This window comes from Eleginops maclovinus, chromosome 7 (genome assembly GCF_036324505.1).
Source record: "Eleginops maclovinus isolate JMC-PN-2008 ecotype Puerto Natales chromosome 7, JC_Emac_rtc_rv5, whole genome shotgun sequence".
NCBI classification, from domain to species: Eukaryota; Metazoa; Chordata; class Actinopteri; order Perciformes; family Eleginopidae; genus Eleginops; species Eleginops maclovinus.
In genome coordinates, this window is record NC_086355.1 from 11,689,918 (window position 1) to 11,715,546 (window position 25,629).

The 25,629-nt window shown below is 38.3% G+C and overlaps 1 protein-coding gene across 1 annotated transcript in view; it reads right to left on the minus strand.

Moving 5' to 3' along the window:
- Window positions 1–19,573: 19,573 nt before the first annotated feature.
- Window positions 19,574–25,629, minus strand: part of LOC134866964 (NALCN channel auxiliary factor 1) — a 67,773-nt gene continuing 61,717 nt past the window's right edge. The window contains exon 3 of the mRNA XM_063887207.1: window positions 19,574–24,717. Coding sequence (XP_063743277.1) covers window positions 24,416–24,717 — 302 coding nt within the window. The 3' untranslated portion in view covers window positions 19,574–24,415. The remainder of the gene's footprint in view (window positions 24,718–25,629) is intronic.

Genomic DNA, 25,629 nt, shown 5'->3' on the forward strand with positions numbered 1-25,629 from the left:
CGGATTTAGATTGTGTCGCCTGGGTTAGCTTGACCTTCAAAACACAATTCCCTTCCGGTCGACATCGATTGACAGCATTTACATTTTTACAACAGTGTGTGAAATCAACTCACTGTAAACTGAATATAATTTGATGACAAGGTTGTGTGAAATGTCTGATGAAGGAAGAACTTACTCTCAATACAGCAAAAGGACACTGCCTGGCTAATTAATGAATGGACGAGCATTAAGCCCGGAAATCAATGTGGCGTTAAAGGGATTTCATCATTCCAAACTACAATAATGACACAAATCCTTTTGCTCCCCCGACTGAATAGAATTACATGTATCTTGTCAGCTGCTGTCATTGAGACACAATTAGACTTAAAAAGGTTAAAGTGTTCTTTTTGTATGGCAGGTTTTGCTTGTTCCTAAGCAGCAACACTTTCCTCTTTTCATCATCTATTGATCTCTGCTCTGATCATTAGAGGATTTAAAGCCAGCAAATTTCTGGGAGCAATTACAAACAACGGCCATTACCTCCGGCCACACATCCTCCAATCACCGCCTCATTGCGGCCTAAATAAGGGGAGGTCAGCGAGGTCTTCTCTTGGGGGTTGGAGACATCTCTCTATGTCAATACATTCAAAAAGCAATTTGAAAGAGGACACTGATTTGGCACATTGTGTATTAACAGCTTTTCACTTCCTGGTCTGCACTGTATTCTGTATTTTGTGGCACCGACCCAACAGATTATTGAAGTCATGAATGGGCTACTGTGGGGCTAAACAAGGCCTTGGTTTATGAATTTAAATATAAAAGGGCCCTTCTGTCTTCTATCTGTGTGATATGAGCTGATGAGCAATCATGGACTCTATGAACCTGTGTGTCCCATAGGACATGTCAGAGATAAAATCCCTCCCCTTAAAATCCCTTATACTCTGATCAAATTGTAAACTGTAAATTGATTGGGGATTCAGAATTTGCTTCCCTGGAAAGAAGAAAATCTGCTGACAGGCAGGAGGAACTAAACGCCTTGGCAGTAAAAATGTACTAAATTGACAGAAAGTATTGTTCCCTGATTTGGAAAGCTGTGAAAGAACAGTATAAAATGAATTAAAGAGCCTTATAAAATGTCAGGGCTCTTGTGTACAGAACCAGATGCAATAACACAGTGACATTCTAGCTCAGGAACCACTTGAGCATGCCTTGACAAATGATAGGACTTAATGCCTCTGGGAGCCTCCCAGTAACTTTTAATTTATTCAAAATGTGTTTTAACCAGGAGGCACCCCTTGAGGTAACCTTATCTCTTTAAAACAGAAAACACAGAGATAATAATTAAAAGTTTTCGTAAGAAAAACTCAAGAGTCAGTTTTAAATAAATTGAAATTTATTTTGAAAGTTTATCCTCATCTTTTAACTGCAGTGTACATACCGTATGTGTTTGCTATATTGAGGTAGTCATCAATGACAATTTAAATACATTTTATTTTTTAAAGTGTTAGGATCCTCTATTTCACTTCCCTCAAGGTTTCAAATAAATTGTACGTATACAACCTAAAATGTATTATTTTTGTGTACTACATTTTAACAATGATGATACAAAATATAACCTTTTATTTCCATTAAAAAGCAATGCATGCACAAACCACAGTGACTGACAGCTTATGCTGACAGACAGACACATACAGACACACAGACACACAGACAGACAGACAGACAGACACACACACACAGACACACACACAGACACACAGACACAGCCAGACACACAGACAGACACACAGACACACAGACAGACACACACACACACAGCAGCCATCCATTAACAGAGGTATCAAACAACGGACCCCAGAGAACAAACGAGAGAAAGAGAAACACAAGGCATCTTGCAGAGTCTTTCATCCTTTTGATTCATTTTTGAATATAACATTTCCTCAAGTCAAGTTCAGAAACTTAGCAACTAACTCTGTGATACAAAGAAAGTACAATATATGTAGTTGTGTCTCTGTGGTGGGATGAAAGCTCCTTACCAAAGGTAGAAAATGCTATTGACAAGTAATAGCGCATTTATTTCTGCCATTCATTTCAAAGAAAGATTTAAATTGATTGAATTTTATTCCATGGATACCACTTGTGCTCTTTTGTTTATGTGCTTTAAAATACACTGTTAGAACAATTGGCCCATTATAGGAGTCCCTTCATATTTACAGAAGCAATTATTATCTTTAAATCAATTATTATTAATATTATTTTGTTGTTGTATGTTGCTTTGATTGTTTTAATTGTTCATACAATGCTACTGTTTGTACCTAAACAAAAAAGTCCCCTATTTTCTGCACCTATGGTTTTCTTACACACCATAATATGTAGAAAAATAATTGATCTAATATTGGCTGAATGAAGTACTGCGTGTTACTAGCTGCATTTGCAGTTTACAAATTACTCCAGTCCACATTTGCGAGTGATGATTTCCACTGTTCACCTTAGTGGTCTAACATGTTTATGTTTTCTGTACCTTCCTTCCTCTTATCCATTACAAAAAGGGCTTATTATGGCTTCTGACCAATGTGTGCCGCCTGTTTGATTTCATGTTCATTTTCTGCTATAATGTTTGCTCTGACAAGCTGCTGCCTAATTATCACTGGATCATTTAATGAACTTGGATCTCATTGAATAAACACTTTCATTAATTTGACAGGGGCAATACAAAACAAGGGAGACAAGCAGACATGGGGCATCATTCATTTTAAGTTAAGGAATGATAAGATGCTTTAGTTAAAGTTTAAATTACTACATCTATAAACATTTAGATTAGATATAGAACAATATGACTTTAATTAGATGGAGTGGTCTTGAGTATTAATCATAAGGGTATTGTTCAGAAAATGTTTGTTTCTTCTGTACCGGATCACATAAGGGATAGCATTTTCAAGATATGAAGTCCTACCAGTAGATGTGTGACAAAGGGACACATTTGTCCATTATAGAATCAGAAAATAAGAGGGGAAGCTGAACACCTAAAACCTTCAATAAAGGAACAGCAGGGTAAAAGGAAGAAAGGGGCATATAGGGGGATTAGTCAATGTTTCTTCCATCTCCACTTCCCTAATTGCCACATTAAGAGACAGGATGGGAAAATGGACAGAGTGCTCTGGTGAGCCTTGGAAATACAGACAAGAGTGAGTTTTAATGCAGTGTACAGCAATTCCATAGACCTGATGGAGCTCTGTATATTATTTCCACATGGCTAAAAGCCTATCCCAGAGAGGAATGCTTGCTCTTATTTTCCATACGTTCTACTTTAAAATCCATAACTGAGCTCTAGCATTTCCTGAGATGTACTCCAAAGAGAATAGTTAATTAACAAAATAAGGCTGTTTGAGAAATGTGGGAACTTGAGTGATGGAACAAATGCAAAAAAAACGTAGCTATGCAATGTCATTGTTGTCAAAGCTTTATGTTTAAGTATCTGAAATTAAGCTTTTAATTATAAAGCTAAACACTGAGCCACAGAGGTAACAGTGGATCAACAATATTCAAACAGATAAGGGACACAACCCTCCTCTCAATCCGAAACATGTCACATAGTTATCTTTGTGGTGTATTAGTGATGGCAGCTGCTACTTGATGGATAAGTGGGTTGTATGGAGGTTCAGGGATGGGAGGACCTGCCAACGATGCAGACAGGTGACCTTTGGGTTGTGTCACCATGCAAATAGAATAGCTCTATAAGGAGAAGGGTAGAGTGCATTAGAGTAATGGTTGCCCTTCATCAGAGACGTGATGGAAAGGCTGCTTATTGGGGCAATCAATGTTTTCAGGCCCCACCGTGGTCGCCAGGTCCATGAATAGAGACAGAAATCAACACATTGTTGTTTCTGTTAAATAATAAATGACCAACTACACAAATAATGCGGAAGTCTACATAATTTGCAATTAAAAATATTAATGAGTCTCTTGTTGCTAAAGACTAAATACAATATCAATGTTTTGTCTTATTGTTTTATAAGTCACAAATCATACAGAAAACAGACGTTAGAAAAAAATTTTTTTTTGCTAGAATACTGAAAAGTACAAAAATAAATGATCTGGTTATGCATATCAGATGATGCAGATAATGTGTTGAATCAGTAATGCACAGAAATGTACTTTAAACAACATTTTGGAACCAGGTTTCCTAACCTAGGTCCTATGCTTATCCAATAATGCAACCTACAATATACATTACTGGGCTCATGCACCTCAACTATAATACTCCAAGCTTAAAAAATTCCACTTTTTGAACTTTCATAATTAATACGGAAAATATACACAGACCAGAAACAATAAAACTTAAATATTTGAAAAGTATTTCATAACACACTCTTAATGCATCCTACATACAACAACAATGATATTCAATGGGAACCTCGTTTACAGAATATAGTCATTTATTTTTGCACGGTTCATGTCCTGCAGTGGTGGTTGAGGCTTTTGTCTCCCACCGGATGTTGGGTGAAGGGTATTCCAGGCACCCCATGTGGATTGAGGCACAAAATACACACATCTGTTGCATACTACTGTATTTGCTTTACTTTTACTCTTGGAAATCTCAAACAACATTTGGTTGAAAGCACATGAATTGGTTATTCAAATGTACCTTTCCTGTGTTAGACCACTCAAGATGAGGTTAAGTATTATTGTATGAATCAAACTTTAGAGTTAAAGATGATGAATGTAACTCTAACTCTTCATCTAGATTAATCAATTATAGCGCATACCAGCCAGTTAAATTGACATTGAGTTAATAAATGTCCAGAAGGCTAACTAAATTGATTACTGTGTAGCCACACACACACACACACACACACACACACACACACACACACACACACACACACACACACACACACACACACACACACACACACACACACACACACACACACACATGCACACACACATGCACACACGATGGAATCCTAATTTTAGAAGGGAATTCATCTAATCAAAAATAGTCAAAGGTAATTACTGATGTCACCTGCACCTCAGTCCCTGATGATGACTGATGTGGTCTGAAGGATTGAAGGAATATGGCTGCCGCATCTGCTCAGGATAGTCCCTGTTAGCCAGTGGGAGGCTGGTAAATGGCAACAACAGAGCTGAATTCTAACATGCTAATCAAAGAGTCAGACAGTTTCTACCGAAGGGAAATCAGTGGTTAATTTAGCTTCAAGCAAAACCTGCACAGACACTAAAACTCAGGTAAAAAATGAGCAGGCACTCTGGAGCGCATACATACACAGGACATTTGCTAATACACGTTTTTGTCTATTAGAGTTCCTTGGGACAGAATAACAATCCACACTCACATTAGTCCCAAAAATGGTTTGTGTCAATGCATAAATAGGTGGCTCATAAACGTTTATCAACTAGCAATGGGCTGATAAATTATCACAGTCGATCTTTCCCAAGACCAGCCATGCATGTCAGAGGCAGCGTGACTGAGTCAAAGGGTCTTGTTTTATTAAACATGAATATGTTCTTCTGGCCTGCGGCATGACAGATCTCATCAACCTTCAATTAACCCTGCAGCTCCTCATCTCCTCTGGCCCTTTCCTCATGTTCTGCGAGAGGCGGATGACCAGAGGATGTTTTTACAGTCGCACCAGGTTGACAACACTGAGGGGAAGTCGCTAATTGCAGTTTCCCTTCAGTGCCTTTCACTGGACGTAGAATCAGTGCTGGAATAAAATAGATTACTCAGGAAAAAGCAGCAAGGGTGATGCAAAAAGGTGAAGGTGTTTTTTTTTTTAATCTGTCTGCCTGCCTTTGTACCTTTAAAGTCAGCCTTTCCATTGCTGACCCATTTCACCTCACTCCCTGCTTTTCATTGATTTCACTCCAGCAAGTTTTAGATTATTTCAGATTTAATTGTTTTTGATTTGATCAAACATTTCTAGGAAGATAATGCTGGTTCTCAAAGTTGATAGGAAATTAAAAGCATTAGATCATTACAACAGTTACAGTTGTTGCTCTTATGATCCCCTTCTTATAATTAAATCTGAATATTTTTAATTATACGCTTTACACTAGCTTCGAGTGAGGCTGGGAATATTACCCAACTGTTATTTCTCAACAAATATTAGACAGGAGGTCGTGAAACTTTAAATAAATTGTAGACTGAGTAAATCATAAAGAGTTTTTATTCAACACTGACATGATGTTTCAATAATTGATTGTGTGTGTAATATTTTGAACTCTTTTAATGGATTGCCATGAAATCTGTTCAGGATTATAAAGGTTTCTAGAGGATTGTTTTTATTACATTTCCAGGACTAGTTTGTTAAATGTTTTCCCACTGATTGTTTTCTTAGAGAACAAATACAAGCACAAGCTAGGCCAGGTTTGCATCATTGATCTTTAATCATGACAAATCTAAACACTGCCGCCTGATCAGGCCAAAGCACATCCAAATATTTAGATTTAATCTGGTTGAGAATAATGAGGCATGTTAGAGATTCAAAAAACAAAACACTCACAAAACATTAGTTATTAGTTAAGTGAGGTAAAAGTGATAAATGTTTTTTTTCTATGCATGATGAAATAAGCAAAGCAGAAGGTTTAAATCTAAAAAAGATATTCTTGCAATGGGATCCTGCCTGCTGTGGCGCCAAATCGGCCATGACGCCACGATCATACCCTTCTTTAAATTCGGCCTTGAGTTTGATTTGAATCACTTGTTAAGTGGTTTACCTTCACGCTGTGTTTTCTATCTCGGTGATAAAATCTGTCCGAAGAATAAACATCTGGCAATTTACTCATAACAGATTAAGTGGTTGTTGAGGACAGATTTCCCAGGAGCACATTTCGCTCACAAGGTTAAAATAATACCAGCATTGCTGTCATGGCTGGAAAAAATGGTGGATGGAGTTTTCAAGGACATTAACATTGGGGGTGTCCCAGTGATAAGCACCTGTTTGAGACTTACTGCAACACAGCCTCTGCCTTCTGTCACATAACAATAGCTTGGCCTTGAGACCTCTCACTGTCCTCTGATGGAAAACACTGATAGTAATACTGCAAACTCTGTATGATAAGGACTGGATAAGAGAGAAAGTTCCACTTCTGGGTGGAAAACTGCTTGACAGATGCAAGTCTCAGCCTTGACGGTAGGCGTCCAGCCACAGCAGATTTACTCCCTGGAATCCCCTGTTGACACATTGATCTGAGAGAGCTTAACCCACTGCGACCTTTGGATTGACAATCACACATATCACACATTGTATAAACTTGGTGTGTCTGTGCCCATGATCACAGAAAGTTGAAGTCATCTCATAAAAACAACGTCTTACAGGACGGGAATTAGTGAATATTTTCCCAACACACAAGAGACAAAAGAGAGAGTGTGAGACAGTTAGTTATCTTACTCTACTCAAAAAATACGAGTTTTTTAGAAGCTGAAAACAAAGTTATCAGTGTGGGATGATGCCAGGTCGATTTGACCTCAGTACTTGGATTTATGATGTGCATGTATCAGTTATAAAAATAACATAAATTTATATTGTAAAACAGATGTTATTTTTTTTAAAAGCACATTTAACAAAAGTTAAAATTTTAACTTGCACCAAAGCAGGTGATTTATGTGCTAAACAGAAACCTTAAATCTAGGTTTGGCAGTAATGAACAAAAGGTTCAATGCTTTAAAGAAATGTTGCAGCAAACATGAAGGAGAGCGCCAAACTCTGTAGCCAGGACTGATATTTAGAAGGTTTGGGATGGGCAGCCTTGCACTTTAGGCACAGCGGGATTCAAAGCAAACACATGCCGCTATTTTTGCACCCACCAAGCCGCTTAGAAGTAATTCATAACATCAGCTCATATTTTTAAACCACTGAGAAAACATTGGTGTTTAACCGGTCATCGTCCTTTCAAATTCAATTTGTTGAACTAGGATGAATTACATTCTAGGTTCAGGGGTCATGCTTTAGTCCGCCAAATCTGTCTCTCTAATTCTTTCTTTGTAAATCATGTGACCTGTGTATGTTGTGGATGAAATACATGAGGAAAATTCTCTTAACGAATGATTAAAATACAATGCAGAAACCACTATATGTTGTACATTACACAAGGCTTATAAACTGGGATTTCCAGAATAATTTCATGTTTAATGCCTTGTATCCTTTGAATATCTGGACATGAAATGTATGTATAGTCATAAAAGAGCTGTAACCAGTAGCTTATTCTGAGGAGACTTCTCTCCAACAAAGCGGCAGCATCAGTTATGTCTGTATGTTCCGAAAAACAAAAAATGTTCACGTTTAAGTAACATATCCCCCGACAGGCCATGGTGATTATATTCTTTTTGTGGGAAAGTTATTTTTGCCTCTCTCTCTTCTCTGAACTTCTACATCCCGAGTCTTTTACGCATTATTCTTAACCTGTCCACCAGGTGTCCTCTAAATTTTCTCCTGCTACCCTGCCCTGAAATTACCTCAGCTGCCACGCCCTTCTCCACACCTGCACTTTATTTCTTCATCCCTGCAGTACTTATACCTGCCTCTTTTCCTCATTTCCAGTTTGTCAAATGTGCCTTGTGCTTCATGCCTTTGCTTTCTATCTTATGTTATCTCTTGTCTGTAGCCTACCTGAAACCTGGCCCTCTGGAGTCTTTTAGCCGCCTCTGCCTGACCTTTGGATTCTGGATTTATATGCCTGATCTTAGCTGGGTTTATATTTCTGTTTGGACTCCTGGTTTGGGCCTTTGCCTCGTGATTCCTGTCCCTGCCAGTAAGCCTATTTACATATACTTCTGTTTAATCACTGGACTTATCTTCTCTGCCTGCTCTGTCTGTTTGGCTCCAAAACTGTATTTCCTGACTCAAAAAGCAACATTGTCAAACAATTTATTTTGTAGATTTAGAGAACTCGATTGTGAAACAAGCCACATGTTTAACATTTCCCTCAAAATCTAAACTTTTTCTAGAAAAAAATAAATTAGGAAAACAGTTAATGTCTTATTAGTGCTGCATACAGATTGGAGTCACTTACCAATGTAATGGGAATTGATCCAATCTTAGTTTTAACATCTGTTGTGTTTGATATCCATTACTTTCAGACTCTTACTAAGACTAACTTAAAGAAGAAAATGCTAATTTTCAGTTTCATATTTGTATTATGTGACTCTCCTGTCTGTGCTGCAGCACCTCTTCCCTCTGTCTGAAACGAGAGCTGGGACCGAGAGTTTTAAAGTTTGTCTACCGTCACTTTCACTGAAAACATACAATTGTATTGGCTTATTTTAACAATGTCATCGAATAATTCCTTCCGATATAAATGCAGATCTGCTGTAAGCTAGCTACTGTAGCTAACGTAGCTAACTTAGTTATTTCAAACATACTCATCAAATTCGAACTATTATAAAACATGTTAAAGTATAAAGCATGTTTCGCCAAGTTGGTGACTGTTTTCTAAATGATGTGCATGTGTTGTCAAATTGGTGAATATGTTTCTTTATATGCATGTGTTTTAGCAAATTCGTGTTTTAATTGCATCATCTTGGCAAGAAGTGGTTTGCGCCATTGTAGCAGGTTTGCGCCATTGTAGCAGGTTTGCACCAGTCAGACACCATATGTAATTGATAGGAAAAGGATATTGTTTTTCATAGTACACATGGAAGCAAGGTGAAGAATAGATTGAAACTTCTTATCCTAAGCACATTCAAAAAGAGCTCAAATTCGGACTCTGTTGGAAATGGTTAACTAGGCTTTTGGCAGACCACCCTTAAAAATACCCTCTCTGATCAAATCTGATTCTGAAAGCATTCATTGATATGGTAATGCCAGTAACATGACAGAAAAAAATATTTACCATGCCTGCTTGACAAAATGATATATAGAAGGACAAACAAAAAACCCTATCTAGCCCATTAAAGCAGATGTAAGAGCTTTGGTTTGGCTTCTGAATTCAGGGCATTGTCTGTTTTCTCTGTATTAGATTGTCTTTGTATTATAGGAAACACTAATGCTTCATTAGCATTCCTCTTGACTTCAGATTAAAAAGTGAATCCAAATAACTTTGTTTACGGTATCCATCTCTCTGTAATGTAATTGTATGTGTTTGTATTATTCTGCCAGCAACAGTTAGTGAACATTTAAACATTCTGTTGCCAATAACAATACTGGCCCAACTGTTGCCATAGCAGCTGAGTGATTATTACATCCTCCATTTGTCAAATATAAGTTAGCTTATTTTATTCCCCCATCCAACCCTTATTTGAATCCCCCATTTAAAATTATTGTTAGACTTTTATCTGTAGGTACCCAAAATATTGTAGAAATTCTGTACATTTTATGAGCTTTTAAGATTTGAAGCCAAGAATGTCCCTTCTGTGCAAATGATTTGTTCTGGCGTTATCTTGACAAAATGAACATATACAGTTATTTTTCATGCCAATTTGTGAACATTAAAAAGTCTGATGAGATAAGTAGGTTTTACCCTTTTACACCTTTAAATTAAGATATATTGCAAGGGATCCGATAATGAGTAGTCAGCTTGAAGTACGTCAGTTCACAATGAGTAATTTGATGCGTCTCGAGCGACTGATTGTGACAGAAGCACACATACACACACTATAGGCAAATAAGCACATGCACCATTCCTATTCGCTAAGACTAAATGGATAATTGTTTTTGAACTGCAGTGGAAGAAATGCACTTAGCGGGACTGGCCTGCCAAAAACTAAAAGAAATGTTAATGAAAGTGATTATACTAGAAATATATATTTTTAATAATATCTCTAGTACAGAAACAATGGTGATGAACAATAGTGGTTGGCAGGCATAACATCAGCATCCTCTCTGTCTTAACTCTTGTAAAGATGTGTCACAAATAATGCTGCCGAATGTCCACTGAGGCCATGTCCTATTGATGACTGCTGTGGGTAAATGGAAAAACAAATGGGTAAAAGAAGGGTCAATATAACGCTTGTCAGGTATATTTCAGCATCTTATAATGGCAACGGCTGTCATAATGAGGCGCTCCTCAATCCTCAAAAAAGTGTAGACAACTTGAAATAATACAAATAAAAATAAATCATTGGCTGATCATTCATCTTGAAATTAAGTTGTTGTAAGAGTGTTTCCTGAAAAGATTCAAAAAAGTTTGACCATCTTAAAGTTATGTTTGTGATGCTTGAAATTAAACCAACCAGGGTCATGCACATGTAGTAATTTCTTTAATCCGGTTTGAAGATATGGTTCAACAATATTCCGCTATGCTCGCCAATGATAACTGCATGACTTCCTTTTCTAGCTTTGGCATGTTCTTCTGTAGTGTGGTAATGAGCTAATACAAGCTGGGTAATTTAGACATTATTAAAAGCAGCAAAGCTCTATGCTCTTTTGAACTATTCTTAGGTATCAAATTTAACATATGCAATATATTCCAAGAATCATTATGATGTGTCTTTATGGATAATGCACTAAAGAAAGATGATTTTCTCTACACAATGTGATTTATTCTATGTCACGCTCCCAGTTTCCTGCATACATTTCACAACCCAATTTAAGGTGAAGGTTCAACCTTTGGTAATGAGCTAATCAGGATTTGTCGTGCCACCACTATGATTAGGTTATTTGAAAGTTAACCGTTTTAATAGTAAATGATTGTGACAGAGCAACCAATAGATTTATGATTGATTATTACTTTTACTGGTAAAATGGTTACTTCACTACTCTTCGCACGTTATTTACAGTATGTGATTTATCGTTACAAACAGTTCCTTTTAGGTTACAGTAGTCTATTACTTCTGATGCAGATGTGTTCCTCGGCAGGCAGTGTGAAGCCTACGCAGCGTGAGAACAGTGGCTTGTCTAATAGACAAGATTCATGTGACCAAGTTCTGTGGTATTGAAGCACATTTAGGTAGCAGTTTTTCAAAGAACAAACTACCAATTAGGTCCAAAGGAAGACTGTAGGCAACTACACCAACAACCAATCAGATAGGGAAATGGAAAAGGCTTTTCTTAGAACATGAATAGTACTGCATTAAAAAACAAACACCTAAGGGAGTGCCTTGTTATGAGTTCTTACCGGTGTTGTAGTTTTTTCTTATTTTCTTAAGTCGGGTGAAAGCTGAGAGAGATTGAATGCACTCATATTTTCCTTCTTATTCTTACTTTTTAATCTCGAAAAGAGGCAATATTTTGAGATGCTTATTGTTAAATTTTTCACTGAGGAAGATTTTGCTCTCTCACCGTGAATGCTCCCGGTGTATTTATTGTAGACAGACAGCCCACCTTTGGCCAGTCAGCTGATGTCTGCGGCAGATGGTATTAGAAACAGATGCTATCGGTCAGGGTTTAGCTCCATTTGGGTTTAATAACTGGTGCTCTTTGTGACCCGTGTATGAGTAGGCTTTCATTTAAGAGAGGGCGATGGAGAAAAGAGGGGGAAATAGATTTACGCCCGCGTGTCAGTGAAATGCATCCCTGTACTCCTGATAAGACAACAACACATTTCTTATAACATCAGCGTAACAATGTTGGTCTGTTTATATTCAATCATAAGCCGCTAACTTTTAAATCCCCTCATCCCATCTGTTTGACCTTTGAGCACTTCAGCTTGCACACTGGTTTAGCTGTGGCATCTATCACAAAATGAACTGCAGCTAAACATCAGTGTTAAAATTGTGTTCATTGATGAGCAATGTAGTAAGAAGAAGTGAAGAGACGCTTCAAAGAACAAAATTTGACCCAGTGGTCTTGTTCTGATTATTTTGTTATTTGTGACCCACAGAAATTCGGAAAATGAGGGATTGAGACGGGGAGATCTGCAGATAATTGGACAGGACTTTTAACCCAGGCTTTGAAGATTTTAAATCTCAGGAGCCACACAGTCTTATTGGGGACAATTTAATGTTGCATTTGCTTTTTTTTAATTATGCCCCAAACTTTTGTAGGGGCAGCATAAATAATCAGGTCTGCATTGATAACGTTTTATATTAACGTTTTTATATACACGCATACCATTTTGAGCGATTATCTTGGGCTTCAGCGAGAGGTGTTTTTGTGCAAACTTTTGCACAATCTTCATTTTGATACTTGAAGAAAATTGTGTGATAGGAATAGGCACCACCAATTACAATATTGTGATGTTTAAATTCCAAATGTTACATCCTTGCCCTTATGCTCCAACTATGTATCTTCTTGCTTTAGTAGTTTCCTCAAATGACATCGTATCTATAATAACGCCATCAAATAAACAGAATTATCCTGTTATGAAACACATTGTTAACCCACAGAACAGTTGATCCCTGATAATACATGGGGAAAAAAACATAGCATTTTATGATGAAATGTTCCTGCTTTGTTTTCAGTTGTGACAAACGTTGGAGAATTTGCACATATAGTGTAAAACAGATAAAGTACCTTTTAAAAAAACTTTTTATTTGCACATTCTGGATCGCTGTACCTTTTGGAACCATAGAAATAAAATTGTTCACAAACCTGGTGATTAGGAAATTAGCAATGATGCAGTTTTTCATTAGATTTGTCACAGCACTAGTATTAATAGCTAACATGCAATGTGAATGGAAATTGTGAATACTTTGCTAGAATACCAGACAACCCAAACTGTGATGAACTCCTTAACGGGTAGATCGTGTGTGATACTTGTTAGTGAATATTTTGTGTAAGCTTGTAACCTTTCGCTCAGGCCTGTGACCTCCTCAAACACGTGGCCATTTGTCTCCTCACAGCTGCTTGTGTACTGCTTGTTTTCAAGTTAGCCAGTTGTGTCCTTCCTCTCTGTCCTCCTCTGGCATAGGCTAACAGCCTTGCAGGTGCTGTTATCTTCATTAAGCAGGGGCAGCATGGGCTTCCGAAGCCTTGTTGTCCCCACAGTGGGTACAAGCTCATGCTGACCTAAGATTGGCTTTATTGTTTAGGGACAGCTATCTCCAGTTCATCTGGACCCAGATGCTCCGGTAAATACCTTATTGTGACCTAGATGACAGTTCAAGTTAGACGTATTGTCCTAGATTGTTTAGTCTGCTGCTCTGAGAATGTTGATTACCCATTTGGAACTAGTTAAAACTCTTCCTATCCCTGAGATCTTCAGAATTGGTTTGGCAACCGCTGTGGCAACGCGTGTCTACAGTAAATGTCTTGTCAATTCTCGGGCCGTAACTCCGAATAAATCCAACAGTGTTTTGCCATGAAGTTCCATGCTCTCCAGGGTCTCTGAGTTTCGTCTCCATTCTTTCAGAAGTTTCCACCACAATACTGTCTTCTACCAAACTTTTAGTTCTTTTATAGCTATTGAGCACCAGTCAGGTTGTAAGCCACACGCCTTTCCTGTCTTTGCTGTTTACTGTGTACTTTATTTCTGGTAGCTTCGCACAAAATGGATGAAAGGAAGCAAAAGGCAACAAGTTGGTTTTTGAACACCTGCTGGAGAACAATTGAATAATCCAATATGGTTTATCTCTGGCTAGAGGTGAGTCTCCACCTGATGCGCTGAGGGAAATCCACACCATTAAGTCACACTATGCTTTTCAAGGTCATAAAGGTCACATGGCACTCATGCAAGAGTTGCTTGCGTGGCATTCAGACTGAAAAAAGCACTGAATAAATCAAAAGGAGTTGTGTTGGTTGCGTCATGCGCTGCTGAGATAAAGAAAGACAATCCAGAAAGTGGAGATGGAGAAAATCATCCAGAAATATGTCGGCCTATTAGAAGACTAAACATTTCACAGTTGTTTATGATACTGGGAGACAGGTCTTTCAAACTGGGAAAAGATATTAAGGAGACAACTTTTCTGCCTTTGCTGAGTTAAATCAAGCAATGTTAACCTGCATGTGTGTGTGATGTACAGTATGTAATCACATTGATTTGCAGCTATAGTTACGGGTTAAACCTTTCTCCTTGAAGACCCTGCATTGTTTTTCACTGAGCTCTCTGCCTAGACATCCCTATCATGTCAACACGGTGCCATTAAATAAATAGGAGTGCTTAAGAACTCATTATTCCTTGCATGTCTGATGCAGTTCAAATTAAACTTTTGTTTTATTTAATGTAATGCTAGTTTCATAGCCCTCAACTTGTGTTATGTACCAAACAGCTGTACTGAGGAAGAAGTGTGAAAGGGATATTTTGTCTGTCCAAGCTATCTCAGTGGCAGGAGGAAAGGCTAAGAGGCTTTGGGCTGGTCCTCTGGTCAGTACAACACACACAAGCGCACAGATATCAGCACAATCCATGCAAGCCTATTTTTAATGTCTAAGTAATATTGTAACAAATGCGGTACTGGTGAAAAAGGTATGATACCCAGGGAATGATTGAATAAGATGCCTGCTCCTTCCAGGTAGATGGTTCTAATGAGCAGTGCGTTTTAATTATGCAGATTTTAATCATCCTTAATTCTATTCCGTTCAACCAAGAAGTTATCACTACAATATGTTATTCATGGATAGTATACACTTCCTTTTTAAGGATGCAGACCCATAAGTCATGCCCCACTGTTTTCTCTGAATTTCCTTTGCCATTAATGCTGCCTTTTATTTTAAAACCGTGACCAAATTATCTTGTAGAAAGGCACCATATATCTGTATCTTAGATTAATGAATGGCTGGCTCTGCTGGCACTTTAACTTGGTGTGCACGTTCGGGATTAGATGGGGACAGATTATAAAGACGAGAAATGTTTTGTTGTAATAGATAACGGTGGAGGAAGATATAAAGAAACATATCGAGACAGCATTAAAAGCTCCAAATGGTTTCTTCTGATAATTTCACTAGCACCACAGGTGAGGGCAGAGTTATGCATATTATGTTTCACTGATAGAAAGGGAAGTATTCTGGAGACATTGCTTCTGCCTGACAGCCATATATAATCAGCTCTGAATTGTATTTCTATTTTTATCCAACTGCTTTAATATGTGCCCTTTCTCTCATTCTGTCATAAGACCCACTGAGGATTACAGGTGTCAGGCTTGCATTACACAACACTGAGTAACATTATCAATCAATCAACCAATCAGTCGAACTTTATTAATAATATCACACATTTTACATTTCTCAGTTGACTTTACAGTTTGTACAAAATATGAACACCACACCCTCTGTCCGTGGACCCTCACATCAACCAGGAAAAACTTCTAAAGAAACGCACTCACCACAGTCGAGGGGGAACATGGAAGAAAACCTCAGGGAGAGCAGCCGGGAAGGGATCCCTCTCCCAGGACAGACAGACTTGATGTCGTGTGTAAATTAAAAGGTGATGCATTTACAACATAGGTAGTCCAAATGCTCGAAAATGCATGAGTCTATAAATAAGAAGATGGTGAATCCAGGTTGATGTCAACAATCCTGTGGGTGCCATCAAAGAAGTACTAAGGTGAGCATCAGGCTGGACCACGGCAACAGGCACAGCCAGGACTCAGGGTCCAAGACTTAGGATCCACGACTTAGGATCCACTACTCGGGATCCACGACTCAGGACTAAACCAAATGAAACAAGAGAAGCCCTGAGAAAACTGTACACTGCATTGTGCATCAAAATCCACATGTGTTTTCACTTCATTATGTAATAGTTATTACAGAAACAATGGAGTAGTGAAATCAAAGGGAAAGTTGTCTCATATTAGCTCCTTAGAGTAACCTATCATTACATTTAGTTTCCAGTGTGGGTTTCTCACTCCTGTTTAAGTAAAATCTAAGGAGACCGTCATATTGGAGGCGCCTAATCAGTGACAGAGGGACAATAAGAAACAATTAATGATCAATTGGGCTTCTCTGGCTGTGACTGACACTTGCAACAATGCCACTCACACTGCTGTATAACATTTCTAACCCAGTACCCATCTCTGCTCATCTAATCAACTAAGCATCCATTTAATTATAATTCCATTAAGCCCTTAACACTGACCAAAGCTGATGCCCGTAGATCAGAAATAATAATGCAGGACAATCAGATGCTTCACTTTTCCCCCTAATGTCAGCAATGATGTGAATGACACTGCCGTGTTTGTTTGAATTTCCTTCTTATTCCCTGTAGCCCTAATGTTGCTTTCCTACCCCGCTTCCTGTTATAAAACCTGAACAGACGCAGAGTATACACTCTCAAAACAAGTGGGTAAAAAAACAGGAGGATTAAAAACATGACTCAGTTCAGTTTGGTTCAGTGCTTCTGCCTAGTTCTGCCTTTTTGATTTATGGATTGCTTCGGATCAAAAGCAACAGTTGGTTTTATATCAGTTACGGGAAGCAATTCTGTGCGACTGGTTTTAGTTTCAGTTTCAAAAGGCCATGTTTAAAAAAAAAAAAGACATGTTTCTCTTTATTAGTGAGACCAATAAAGTGATGTTATAATCCTGCATACTACTGACCTCTGTTGGTGGGTGTATGGCACCCATACCCATATGTAGTTTATTCTACTACAGTAGCAATAATGCTGCATGGCCACTCTGTAAAAATCTATTAAAAAAAATACATTTAATTTCAAAGCACACATACACACATAGTGTTATGCTCAAAGTCTGTGGTCTGGATGACAGGCAGTATATTGGATGATGTCGATTGGCGGGCTAGCTGAGGATTAGTCAGATGAGCTCATCCCTGCAGCAAGCTGAAATAGAAATGTGGGACATAATCCGAAGCAGAGGGGTTACTGGCACAGAGGAATATATGCAATTTGGTATTGTTCCTCAGCGTTACAGTATAATACACCATAACTAAAGCACAGAAACCCCCCATACTATGTTTGCAATAAAGCAAGTGGGAAATAAGACTTTGGCAGCCCATATTTGACCCACTCTAACTTAATCCTTGCAGTAACACTCAGTTAATGGGCCACATAAAGTATGAATGGACACAGCCATGGCATCAAACCTTATCATGCAAACTCATCATGCAGAGTCAACGATAATGCAATCCATAACGTCAGTGGTACTCAGTTAACAGCTTAATACATTTGTGTGCAGTGCCATTACTTTTTAAAAGCTCAGTTTATGCAATTGACCTGCCTGGCCTCAGCAGTTGTTGGTCAGCAGTTTCATAATGTATGATTGTAAAGTGTATCCAGCCCAGAGAGAAGGTAAATGCCTAAAGTGTGTGTGGCATAAATGCAATGTAAACACTTGATAGAATAACAGCATAACGTGGATGTGGTATAAAGAAATCCCTCTGCTGATATAAAGATCACCCAACTTCAGCACAAAATCGAATATATAAATGCCTGATATTCATTCATTAATTTCCCCAAGGGGTTATACTCTCAACATGTCTTCAAGATCTATTTCTGCTCTCTACCATGTATGCCAGAACACACACTCCTTCTTGCATGCTGATACTGCCATCTCATGGTTTCAAATGTGACTGCGTGCTTCAGCCTATCTCTTAAACATGGATAGATGCACAAAATCGGTACTATGGAAATTTGTTCAAGATTTTTATTGCATTATCATAAAACATTAAAAGCTTAAAAATATGGGTTACATATTGCTTGCTTACAATACCTACCAGTTGAGTTGTACTGTATATGTCCCTGTAAGATATATCTTTCTAAAGTATTTGTAAATAGTGACGTCATCATTGTTACTTAAACTCCAGCTCGGTGGTTACAGATTTTTAACATAATGTCAGAATTGGGCTTAGGATTACTGCAGTCTGAGCAAAGTTGAAATGGGCATTCACAGGCCATTGTTGGTTCAATGATGAGATCATCGGAATACCTTTATTGATCCTACAGAGGGGAAATGTACGAGTCTCTGCATTTGACCCATCCTAGTGTTAGGAGCAGTGGGCTGCCATTATGTACGGTGCCTGGGGAGCAGTGTCAGGGACTCTTCAGTAGCACTTGGTCATTCCGGGACTTGAACTGGTGACCTTCCAGTTCAGAAGCCAAATCCCTATGGACTTTGCCACCACCCCCCTCAGCGAGGCTCACTATGGGAAGTGTGGGGTCTAGGACTAAAATCATATGTTTTTTTATTCTATTTGTTTTGAAAAATGCTTTTATTAACATTATTATAATAAATATATATATATGATTAATTTATTAAAAGTAATTCAATTAGATTGCCTCCAAGATTGAAAAGCAAATTCAGCGTGATTTGAAATAGTGATTTATATCTTTTGAACAATCACAATTGTTATTTAACAATAAATATGTTTAGATTAGAGCATAAACTATGCATTTATTCAACAGTGAAACATATAAACTATTTCTTAATTCATAAATAAATACTGACGGTTGGTTTATTTCTTTAAGTGGATTTCTCTTGTGCTCAGTCAGCTGACAACATTACCATCAGCATGCATCATTAGGGAACATCATTGTCAGCACCTCAGTAGAAAATGTGCTGTGTGATTGCTCTTTGTGTCATCATCGGAGGTTGTTGAGAGGTGGAAATTGCAAATTCAGAAACTCCTTTAGATACTTATGATAACAGCTGTTATTCCCTGACCTGATATTGTGCGCATCAGTTCAACCATTTCTTTGAGGTAAAACGTTCACCCTTAGTTTATGAAAGCCTGTAACACAACCGCTGTTTGTCCATCTTAATTGAAACATGTTACATCATACAAAAACACAACAGAGGAACAGATTATATGTCTGTATTTATTTTCATCAGAACACAATTTTAATCATTGTAGCAGTAGTTTTCATACTTTTTGAAAAGATCATGACTTGTGAGACTTTTATAAATCATTTCATCAAAGTTGTTTGTAAAAAAATTAAAGAAGTTACTTGAACTAAAGCATCTATAATATTACAATATACTGGTAGTATAATAGTAATCATAATAATCATAATCGCAATGATACTTCTATATGACTTTAAACCTTTTTCATTTCTATAATCATAAATCTTTCACACACACAGAGCCACAACCTTTCACAATAAGGTTGCGAAGCTGAGGACGAGTCTATTGGTTAAACCTCACCACATTCTCTTTTAACATCAATGATTTCGGACGCTCCAAATCAAAAAATAAAAATAGAAGAAGAAGAAGAGAAAGAAGAAAGTAACAGCATGACGTGAACTAAAATACACAAGGAAACCTGGACGCAAAGACATACATTGTTCAGCATACTAGGGAACGTATTTACAACCAAAAAAGGAATGGGCTTCTGCATAGATCCACAGGATAGAGAACTGAACTATTGTGAAACAGAGAGAGGCTGAGAGGAGGGCAATATTTGTGTACATGCCATTTTGTGGTGGGTGCACAGGAGGTAAGGGGCAAGAGGCATACATAGTCTATATGTGCAGGGGGAAAAAACACAAATTTAGTTGTTGTAGTTTTGTGAAATGACAGACCATACCCTACGACTGCTACAGACCACTGTCAGGGATCTACAGTAGATTGAATCGATAGGACCCTACACAGTTTCTTCTCAGAATAGTGCAGTAAAAAGTGAAAACACACTAGAAATTAAATTAACACAGCAGAGTAACTGTTGCGTGCATGCCTGCATTACCAACGAAAGTCATCAGAGATTTACATCAGTCAAACCTAATTTTATTGTCTGGAAGAAACATTGCACTCCTTGGCGTGAAGCGGCATGAAAGACAACACAGCATTCACACCCACGCAACCACAGCCAGGATGGTTCCTGCATGTAAAGCAGAAGTGATTTATTGTATGAATACATGTCCAGCATTTGGTTTGTGATGGCTGTTGCATCACAGGATGAACTGCTGACATGATAGGCAGAATGAGATCACATGAATAGATCCCTTACCGTGGTGAGTGTTGTTGAGGCTTATGAAATGCAATCTGGTTATTGCTAACATGGCACATTTTTCTAACACTGACAGATCCTATTTGTCCTCCTGTTGTCCATTAAGTTTGATCATGAAAATCCTAGTGTCATATCAGATCTAAATTTGGTTTATTTTACTTGATATAAGGTAGGCTTTGGCACCAGTTTCAGGTCATTGCACCATCTAATTTCAGACAAGGGCATTGGGATATATTCTGAAGGGCAAGTGAAAGGAAACAAATACATACACCCCTATCTCAGTCAGATTTGGGTCAGGCGCTAACACAGTTATTTCATATTGTACATTACAATGATTTATATTAAAGTCCAGACAGTTTAAAGGCTGCAGTGAATAATGAGTTGACTAATGCAGCAGGTGCCTGTAAAGACAGTGGTGGTTTGCCACACCTGTCCCTAAGGCCCCAAGGTCATAGCAGAGCTAATGAGCGCTCCAAAGATTACAGAGTGATTAGCAACAGACATTAACACACACACACACACACTCGTGCACAAGCACGCAGATAGACACGCACACTCACACACACACACACACACACACACACACACACACACACACACACACACACACACACACACACACACACACACACACACACACACACACACACACATGCACGCACGCGGACACACACACACACGGACCCATCACCTTTTCCACCAGAGCTCAGCCTTCCTGACTCCTGTGTGTATGACAGTCCTTGTGTGAGAGGTCTTCAGCAGCGGTAGCAATATAATATAATAAAAGATATGTCTATCTACTGGTGACCAATAGAGTAGCAGCATTTTTCTATCACTGACTGCGGCCGTCTGAGATGGGCATGGGTGTGCTGAGCTGAATGACAATGAGTTGTTAGGTTTTTAATGCAAGCTGGAGTGGTAATGTCAAGAGTGGGGCAGGGTCCAAACACAAAAGAAAGTACAGCGTCAAATAATCCAATATAGTGGTTATTCAGACATGTTGTGAATAAAGATGAATTTTAAATCCTCATATAAGCTGTATAATAAAGTTCTTGACATCAGATTGAACATCTCAATTTACTTAAGAGGGTAAAATGCATTAAACAACATATGTTATCTTTGATTACCTGATCTCATAGCCTTGTTTATCAAAGGAAAAACAATCTTGAAACTAAAAAGAAGTCAGCCCTTAAAGTCACACCATTCCTTTCTGTTCACACACTGGTCAACATTTATAAAATAAACATGAGTTTTTACTATTATCCAGTTATTCCATTAGTGCTTAAACAAACACACTCCTCTCTATGGGTTTTTTCTCTCTGCAGCAACAGCCAGTGCACAAGTTTAAGAGAAACAGGAAATGATGAGCATTTTTTCACGCTCTGTCACCATCTGAATGTGAATGTTGTCAAGTGTGTCCGACTGTGTTGATTATAATGTTTTGTACTGTTTATCTTAATAAGCCCTTTACTTAATGAGACATTAGCTTGATGTTTTAGGAGAAAGTATGTGGCAGTGGGCATGCGACAGGGGCTGATTGTGGATGAGATGTGGAGTTCGGAGTGGGGCTGAGAACAATCAACAAAAGAGGCTGCCATACCCTTGCAGAGAGCCTCCACCTGCAGTTTGTTAACAGCCATTACACATTAAGATTCAACAGTCGAAGCAGTTGTCCGTGTGTTGGTGATATGTACCTACTGTATTATGGCTGGGATTTTCCTTCAAGTAACTGCAAGAAGCATGCTACCTTTCCCAGGGAGACATCTAATTTTCATCCTGTCTGCATGGGAGTTCCAATTAACCATTATAGAACTTAAAGGCAACATCCAGTCAGTATGATTCCTGTGAATGAAAAGGCCTGAGGATTAAATGAAACCACCAATATTGACATCAGAATTGGTTTGAGGGCAAAGCAGTGATAACAGGAACAACGTATTTCTGCTTTAACTGCTGGTTACAGCAGGCAGAAGAAAGTTTAGTAATTATTCAATGTTGTGAATAACTATTTTGACTGCATAGTACCTTTTTCAAATCTAAAATAGCACAAGCGTTTGTGTCAAGAACAACAGGGTAATATATTTATTGATCGAGTGTAATGTTTTTTTATGTCAGTGAACTTTGCTGAGCTGTGTTGTGTGACCACAATCTGAATGGGGTTTTCGTAAAATGCCTAAAATAAGAGCTTTGGTTAAAACAAGCTTTAAAGAGTTTCATGTTTTACTATATGAAATAAATATGTTCCTATTTGTGTTTTATTTTATTTTATAAGCTTCCTGTCCTGTGATTAAACACGGTTGATAACAAGTGGCTGATTTACATTTCATCATCTAGGATTAATAAAATGAAATTAAACAACAATTACCAAAACCAATGTTAAGATTCCCTCCTAACTTTGACGTTGTGTTTAATAAAAGCATTAAACAGGTCAAAAAACAGAAGAATGCAACCTGAGATCTTCATATTCATATTTGTTGACATTATATATATATATCATTTTTTATTTGAAGCAATATTTTATTCAGATTGTGTTTATTTGGCTCAGCCTTGTCGCAGTGTTGGCCTTAAACTTTAATGATCATTCTGGTTTAATACGTCTTGCATGCAACTTTTTATAGTTTTGGCTGTCAGTTTTATTGATAATGATAACGTTTTACAGAACAAAGTTACTGCTGAGATCTGTCAACACATTCCTTATATTAGTCCACAAGAGGTCAGATGACACATACTTAGTATATATTATAAGATATCAATTTAGCAAGATTAATTTATTTAGCATAAAGACTGATATTCAGATGTTGTTTGTGATGGTGAAGGAATGCATCCTGCTTGGGTCTGATGTGTTGCACAGTTCAGCCAAGGGTTAGCTTTTCACTGATTCTCTGTTTTTATATTTTAAAAAGGTGGGAATAGGTTAGCTCACTATATATAATGTAGGAAAACTGTAAACCTTAGTTCAGACATCAGAAGCACATATGAATCCCAGTTTCCCAGTGATTGTAGCCAACACAACAGCACAGCAGAGCTAAGTGACATGTGAAAGAGGGTTGGGGGGGACATTTTTGCTGCATCAGCCTTTTAACTCGCCATTTATGATACTTTTCAGTGACACGCACTCATCCTGTCGTGCACACACAGACATACAAGCACACCCATGCACACTCGCACACACACAGTTCATTTAGAAACGCATATCAATCGCAAATAAACTTGCAGCTAATTATTAATTTAACGTATTATCGGTCTTATTTAGAGAACACATTTTCTTCCTGTATGAGAGAACCAGAAAAAAACTCAAAAGGATGAACATTAGAAAGAGAATATGATTGTGTTATCCCTTAGTCAGCCAGTGCAACAGAAACCAATAATTGGAACACAGTGTAAAAAAGCGTAGTGAGAGAAACTCAGCCATGGGGAAGCCGACCTTCCCACTCAACAAAGGCTGTGGCATTGTCCCCTTTCTACCTAAGGGACTGTTGGGGTCCCTTAGTATGTCTGTTTGTTTTCTTATTTGTTTGTTGATTGATTTGTGTGTCTTTCGTCTCCAAGCGTCCCTCATTTTCCATTTGCCAGAAAGTGTTGCAGAGTGTCCACAGGCATACAGCTCCAGCCAATCGTACCACTGTGGCTGTATTTTTCCACATTGGTTGCCATGGTGAGGGATTCCCCCACCCCAACAACCTCACCTCGTTCTGGCAGCTCTATCACTCCTCATTGGCAGGGCTCTCCTCCAGAGGCGTGATGGTGGGGAGGCCCAGTCCTGTTGCATTGTGGGATGCAGTGAGGCTGGCAACAGTGTGTAGGAGGACAAGGACCAACAGGCAGAGTTTGAGCCGGCTGTTACACAGTCTGCAGGCTGCCGATGAGCTGAGGGAGGTTCGGTGCTGGCATGGCGGGTGAGTTCTTTTCAGTGTCCCCCGGGAACGGTTGTCCACTTTCAAGTCCCACCGCACATCGCAGCACTTTGCATTCGGGTCAACACCTGATGGGTAGTCCTCCAGCAGCCCTGGGGGTTGTTGGAAGGGAAAACAGATCTCAGTGAGATTGTCATTTCAAATGTAACACTTTTTTAAACTAATCAAAATGTACCAAAGCCAAGAGAGCTCAGTTCCCAAGAATGAAGAAAAAGTAAGCAAATGGAGAAAAAGTAAACATTGTTACCCAACTTTCCAACACACAATCTCTTTTCAAGACATTCACCTCAGCTTTTGATGTCCCTCTAAAATCTGTTTCATGGTTTTCCTATACTTATAGAGCTGAAACAATAACTCAAAGTAGACAAATGACAGCAACTAAAGAGAATTATTTTTCAGTCAATTACAATTTATTAAAACAATGTAAAAAACGAAATGGTTCAAGCTCCTAAAATATAAAAATCTGCCGATTTTTTGTATCTTTCTATAAAAACAATTAATGTCATATTTGGGGTAAGGGAAAAACAAACTTACATACAGTTTAGGTTTTGATCATTTCTTTATAAAAACCAACATCATCCTTAAAAATTAAAAATAAATGGACGAAAGCAGCATTGTTTATAGTTCTTCATGGATGAGTTAAAATGATAACAAGAAAAACGGACAAATCACAAACACTATTTTTATTATCTAATGCTATACTGTACATTAAGGTAACCTGATGCTCAACATGACCACCAGGGGGCAACATTAGCTTTGTGATTTGACTGAGTGTCTTAGTATGTTCTGGATGCCCCCACTCACCTTCCATGTATGAGGAAAAAAAATCTGGTTAAGGGTAACCATTTATTTAGCATTCAGCTTTGTGTATGCATGTGTGCGTGTGTGTTTTGACTGCAGCAAACATTATTTCATTGCATTCACTAAAGCTGCTAAGTTGTACAGCGGCCACTTGGTGCTGTCAGTAATTGGCCACCATGTTGTGGTATGGTGTAACACCCTGT